Source organism: Aptenodytes forsteri, unplaced genomic scaffold, assembly GCF_000699145.1.
Source record: "Aptenodytes forsteri isolate BGI_AS27 unplaced genomic scaffold, ASM69914v1 Scaffold92, whole genome shotgun sequence".
Classification (NCBI taxonomy): Eukaryota; Metazoa; Chordata; class Aves; order Sphenisciformes; family Spheniscidae; genus Aptenodytes; species Aptenodytes forsteri.
In genome coordinates this window covers 6,885,182-6,892,154 of record NW_008794581.1, presented here as the reverse complement: position 1 = coordinate 6,892,154, position 6,973 = coordinate 6,885,182, and the positions used below count along the sequence as shown (strand labels likewise).

Here is a 6,973-nt window from a genome sequence, read left to right as displayed (position 1 = left end):
TTGAATAAGAACCATCTAAGAACCATTTCTTGTAGCATACTGCAGTATCTGTCTATTCTGGTTTTATGATGTATTGTTTTACATGTACAAATTAAAAAATGACAGCTGTGTTGATCCAGAAGCTCTCTGGGACACAGATTTTGGGCTAACAGAGTAGTTATCATTTCGATGTTTATGAAATTCTTGTGCTCCCTTGCACTTGAAAACTTCATCTTGTTCTTCAAAGTACCCTTCCAGACAGATTTTTGTCATTTTAAATAGCAATAGATGTGTCTGTCCATGTCATAAAGTTAGGTGATTCTGTAAACTTTGTGCTTTGAGTTTGTTTTTCGTGATGTCGAGATTTTTTGAAGTTGTTATTGGTAAATGGAAGGTAATTTAGTAGAGTGTAATCTGTGTTAGCAGTATTGACTTGTGGGAATCTGCATTTCGAATATTATTGAACTGAACTTTGTTCCAGTTGCTTAGTTTTATAAGATTTTTGTGGCTTTATAGTCACTAATTTCAAATTCCTTTCTAGTGTAGGTTTTACCCCCTAAAAACTTTACCATGCTAATATTGTCTGAAAATTGAATGCTTGTTTAGTTAATTTGTTAAACTCAGTGCAGATAGATTAATTAAATGATCAAGTTCATATCTTCAAAATGCATTCTCACCAGAATCGACAAAAATTTAGGGAGGGATTTGAGATTAGATGACATGGTAGATGCATGTGTTATGGAGGCTGTTCCCCCAGTTAGGTCTGCCATGTTCCCATGGCTTGGTAGAATGCCATAGAAGATACGCTCTTTTAATTCTACAGGTTTTGAACGATTGTGTGGAAGTTATCTGGTCCTGAGACACCTTTCACATTATTGACTATTTAACAGTTATAGTTTATGTGGGGAGGGGTTAGTTTGGATAGTATTGCAGATCTTCTGAAAGTCTTGGAATTTGGCTTTAAAAACTGTGGTGTTTTTAAAGGCACTTATGGATGGTTTCCTCAAAAATTGGGTAAACATTACCAATAGCATTAAATTACTAGAAGTATGGTTGTAAGTATCCCATAGGCAAAATCTCAAAGTTCATTTGCATCTGGAAGCATGTCTGGCTTCCCAAAATTAGGTAATCTTCTGAAAAACAGTTGAAATGGAAGTGACTTAGTGCCTCTTACTGTTCAGTTGTCTATATTCTTGCATTTTTGTGCCTCATTTGTTTAAAATGACCTTAATTAAATGTGAAACACACTGTTAGCTCAGAGAATTGGGCTTTTTGGCTTGTTTCACTTGCTGTTGCATTATTTTGCCAAAAGATGATTTGTAGTCAAAGGGCCCAATCCTGACATTAGTGATGTAATGCAAATTAAGGGCAAATTTTACTTCTTAATTCAGTGATGTGGAATTGGGTTCTGTGTTTCCATCTGTACCTTACAGGTTTAGTAGTTACGCAAGAAGATTAATCATATTTCTTGGAAACGAATAAGCTGACCCATACTGATTTAGAAATGAAGCAAAATAGTTGTGAGCTTTGCCCACTCAAAACCAGAAAATTTTGTTTGAATTATTAGCTTAGGGTTTGTTTTGTTGGTTTTTTGTTTTTTGTTTTTTTTTTTTTAATTTGTTAATATTCTGTTGTTAAAGTGTAGAACTGGAGCTTTACCATTACAAATAGATTTAGGATTTTTTTCCTCTGATGCCATAATTTTAAGGATCAGAGTTGCAGAATGCTTGCAGCAGCCTTGTATTTTTCTGTCTGTTCGTGACAAACCAGCTACTGTACATTCATATAGAGCAGTACAGTCCTTGCCACTGGCAGTCGGTCTGTGACAGAGAGCCTGTAGGCTGACATAAAGTGCAGCCTGTTGTGAACTGCTAAGTGGGAGTCTGCCAAAAACTCAGCAGACAGAACTAATTGGGGAGAAAAAGGATTTTTGTGCCCTCATCTCTCCCTCTTCAATTTTTTTTACAAGACGGATATTGTTAAAGTAACTTGTTTATGTAAGATTTGTCTGCCTCTATTTTCTCATTGCATGAATCATTTTTTAACTTCAAGTCTTGCACCGCAGGTCACTGAGCACTTCCACATGGCGGCTGGCACAGGACCAAACTCGAGACACGCAACTCATCACAGTTGATGAAAAATTGGTAAGGGTTTTCTACTGCATACTGCTATGATACAGCCTTCAGGGTTATTTCTGCACAATAGGCATTCAGTATGGTATTCTGCGTTCTTCTAGGAAAGCCATATAAATGTGAACTACAAAGCAACAATCCTTCATACATTTTTAAGAGGGGAACATTAGTAAAATATAAGTTTGTGAAGGAAATATGGCATTCAAAGTGTTAAGCAATATTAAAATTATGAGTACCTTGTTTATTATTATTATATTATGGCCAAGGACTAGTATGAGCTGTAATTTATAACAAGTTTGTTTGAAATCTGGGTATATTTTCTGTGTAGTGAAATTATACAGAATTTGCTGGCTTCCTGAAATTATCTTCATTAGGACCTATATTACTAAAGAAACTGTATAAAGAAGGATCATGCAAGATTATTGTTACTATGCACATATACTCTAGCTTTTGAATATGCATGAAGGTTAGATTACAACTAGGAACAAATGCATAACATTCTTCTGCTAATCAGTAGCAGATCAGAAATTTGGCAATCTTTTCTTGTAAGTTCTTCCATAATGTGTGGTCTGTTACTCTAGATGCAACCTGACACTTATGTTTATATTATTCAATAGTATAATTTTTTTAAGACTTCTGGGGGGAATGTGTCACAGCAGAAGCATGCTTTTCATTCGTTTTCATATTGCTTTCATCTTAAGGAGAAAAAAAATTATTCCCATCATATGTACCAGACAGTTCATGTTGTATGTACTTTCTTGTATCTCTGAAGCTATATTAACTACTTAAGAAATATTTGGGATTTGTATTTATAAATCGAACATTTGTAATGAAAACTACAGGCTGTTGGAAAAAAAAACGCACCTACTTTAACAACTCTTTAGGGCTTTTTTTTTGAATGCTTTGTAATATAAATGTAGTAATAATAATTACAGGTAAAAAAAATCAGTTATTTTGTAAAAATTTTTCTGAATTTAAAAAGTAATAGTATAATTTTAGGTTTAAAAATTAGGCAAAAAATAATACTGTAATCTAGTGAACATTATTATCTTGCTAATCTAGTTGCATAACGTGGGATTCAGGAAATTTCATTTAATGTACAAGAGTTCATGAGTCAGTATGTAAATAAGATTCACCAACTCAATAGACCTACATTTCCCTAAACGAATTATGAATTGCATTTGATTATTGTAGCACTGCTCTTTAACATTAAAAAAAAAAACAAACAACTAAATAGAGTTTTTATAATGCCTGAATTTATAGTATCACATTTCCCTATTGTGACCTCAGGTGTTGGATACATAGATCTGAGAGACTACAGTGTGAAGACAGACCCACAAAATAAATACTCTTATATCTTCCATTTTGCATTTAAATGTACATTATCCTAAGTTAGGGTTGTACCTTATCCTGTCTAGCTATGAGAGTTTATACGTCCAGTTGAGTTAAAGTGATACTAATTTGAAATACAACTATTCTGTTCTCTTAGTGTTCGTGTAAATGAATTGTAAGTGAAGTGGTTATTTCTAATGTCATTATATGTTCTCATCAGGTTGAAGATGCTCATATCATAGTTGCTGGATTTTTTTTTTGAGATCTCATAGTAGCAGCCATTGAATAATTTTGTTTAATTTTGATACATATAATGTATCTAAATGATTATTTTATCCTCAGTTCTTTCAAGTATTAGGTTAAATGTCAAGACTGAATAGTGAAGTGGTTATTTCTAATGTCATTATATGTTCTCATCAGGTTGAAGATGCTCATATCATAGTTGCTGGATTTTTTTTTTGAGATCTCATAGTAGCAGCCATTGAATAATTTTGTTTAATTTTGATACATATAATGTATCTAAATGATTATTTTATCCTCAGTTCTTTCAAGTATTAGGTTAAATGTCAAGACTGAATATTTTTTTCCTACAATATTGTGCATGTAGGTGCACATTCTAGATGCACAAATGTTTGGGTTTTTTTTCCAGATTATTGTAGGGCCTGAAACAAAATGGTAGAAAATTAGAATATTACTTTTAAATTTTCATTTGTAGATTTAGTTACGTTTTTGGAGAAGTTTCCATAATGCCATAAAATATCCAATAATTGATGTTCTATTAATGGGCAAAAATTTATATCCTGTTAGCAAAGAAAATCTTCACAGAGAGGTTTGATGTGGTTTTCAACTCTTTCAGGATTAGGAGTTCTCTAGACACCTGTTAAACCTCATGGAAAGTAGAGTACTGTATTAACTTATTTTAGGTTGTTGCAGTATATTTCCTAATTTTAAGTAGGATTAATTACAACCCATTAAAACTAATTTAACACATCTATATGTGTTAAATGTGTATAATATAGTGTGTATAGTATAACATGAATTTTCTGGTTTTTAAATAATATTGCTAAGCATAATAAAACTATTATTTTCATGAAAGTTGTAATTAAACTGTATTCCAGAAGTTGATGCTTAACTTTTAATTAAGAAACACCTGTTCTCTCGTGTCACTGCCAGATACATGCATCTTATTGTTAGAAATCATTAAATCATATTTTGATGGATTTGTTGGCTTTGTCATACTTCCCCCGCCCCCCACCCGCCCGCCAAAGCCTGGCATCACCTTATGGGTGGTTTTTACGTGCATATCAGAAAGAAGCAGCAAGAACAGGTGGAAAATGGGATATGGTTATCCTTGTTTGCCTTACTCCTCTTGTAACTTTTATTGAAACTGAACTCTTGTGTGAGTTGATGTTTACAAGGCTAGTAGAGTAACACTGTGGTTATTGAAAACTTTTAATTGCATGTTGTAGTTGAAGTAATCTGTCTATTTCCAGTACTTTTGTAGGCCTTGTATTCCTATGTGTATATGCATGTGCTAGAACTTGATCAACAGGGATTCCTTTGAATTATCTAGAGTCCCATTTGGTTCTGTAAGTGCTAAAATATTCCTTGTCTTGGGAAACACAAATGAAATAGAAGGGGGAAGAGCATCCTGACATTGAATTATTAAGCAGTAGTCGGTCACCTTCTTACTGCAGCCCAGCACGTGTTGACTACAACAGAAAAATGAGTTCTAATGAAATAGTAGAAAATACAGTAGTTTAGACCACATTCATTTTTCATATTAGAAAAAAGTGGGACTTTTAAATGTAAAAGGAGTTAAAATGCACAGCTTGTATAGAACACATCCAAGAAATGATATCTTTGTCTCCGTTACTAGCTGTTTTCAGTGACTATTGAATAAAATAACTTTTAATGAACAGTTAAATCCAAAGAAAATAACATACAAAATGAACAAAGCTTAACAGAAATATAGTTCTTGCATCACATTGTGAATCTCTAGCCACCAATTAGGTCATATTCCAAGAGTCTGGACAAATAGCTGCGTGAAAAGTAGTCTCTCAAGACCCTGCTTGCATTAGGAAATTTGGGCTATAGAGGACAAAGGCTGTCGGCAGCAAATCTCCCTCAGGTAATGTTCCAAATGATTTAACTGTTTGTGCGTATGCAGTAACATAGCTTCCATCATCATTATAAAAAGCTTTAGTGGTTTTGCCTAAAATGGGCGTTTAAACTGTTTTAAATTACTGTGATTTGTTTCAATCGTTGTAAGTAGGGTGCATCAATACTGTTTGTTGTAGCTAAAAGTTGTCCAGTTCAGCATGTGTGCTTTAAGCAGGCTTCCCAGTCAGTGCTGGTAACGCTGCATTGTGGGTGTTTAGCCTGGAGTTTCTACAGGCTAGGAACTTTTGTGAAAGTTGCTGTCTGTAATTGGAAGGTACCCCAAAATATTTGCCAATAAAAGGACTTTTGCAGTGGTTAAATGGTACCAATATTGCAAGAACGTTTCAGAATTAGAACAACTGCCAGAAAATACCCTTTGCATCTCTAAAGCAGAATATTCCACTGATAATGTATATGCTGTAGCTCAAAGCAAAAATTACTGCAAGAGCAGTTGCGGGGTTTGGTCACTGGGGAGATGCTAGAAACATTGTGGAACTGTGGTCAAGAATCAGCTATTAGTTGCAGCCATCTCACAGATGTTTTTGTTCTGTATCAGGCCAAGATAAAATAGGATGAATTGCTACGCAGAGTTAAGCGTTCAAGAGCAGTGCTATCAAGTACAGTTGAAATGGTATTAAAGTAGTTTTTGCAGCATTGTGAGAACATGTAGGGACAGACTCTATTACAAGCATGATGGGCTAACTGCAAAGATGCTACTGACATTTCAGCACCTGTCCTGAAATTGTTTTGTTTTGTCTATACTGTTAATTAAGCTTTTTTTCAGTAATGGTTCAGAAGTCTCAGTACTGAACCTCAGCAGAGGGCCAGTTTCCTTCAGATTGTAGACAAACTCTACATAACTCACTAAAGATAACTTGCATACACAAAATTGGGCGCAGAAAATCTGAACCCCTTTTTGAGGATGAGCAGTTCATATTTTTCAGATGATGTTCAAGAGGAGCAATAAATGCTGTATAGTGCAGCAGCCTAGGCCAAAGCGGATTAATAAGTGGATAGGGGATGAGGGAAAGGCTGTGGATATTGTTTACCTGGACTTCAGTAAAGCCTTTGACACCGTTTCCCCCAGCGTTCTCCTGGAGGAACTGGCTGCTCATGGCTTGGGTGGGCATACTCTTCACTGGGTAAAAAACTGGCTGGGTGGCCGGGCCCAAAGAATTGTGGTGAATGGAGTTAAATCCAGTTGGTGGCTGGTCACAAGTGGTGTTCCCCAGGCCTCGGTATTGGGGCCAGTTCTGTTTAATATCTTTATCAATGATCTGGACAAGGGGATCGAGTGCACCCTCAGTAAGTTTGCAGGTGACACCAAGTTGGGCGGGAGTGTTGATCTGCTTGAGGGTAGGAAGGCT

General features: G+C 35.2%; 1 protein-coding gene across 1 annotated transcript in view; it reads left to right on the top strand.

Moving 5' to 3' along the window:
• The first annotated feature begins 334 nt into the window (after positions 1-334).
• The window catches only part of NDUFS4 (NADH:ubiquinone oxidoreductase subunit S4), a 32,094-nt gene continuing 25,455 nt past the window's right edge, over positions 335-6,973 (top strand). The window contains exons 1-2 of the mRNA XM_009272563.1: positions 335-362; positions 2,032-2,123. Coding sequence (XP_009270838.1) covers positions 335-362; positions 2,032-2,123 — 120 coding nt within the window. The remainder of the gene's footprint in view (positions 363-2,031; positions 2,124-6,973) is intronic.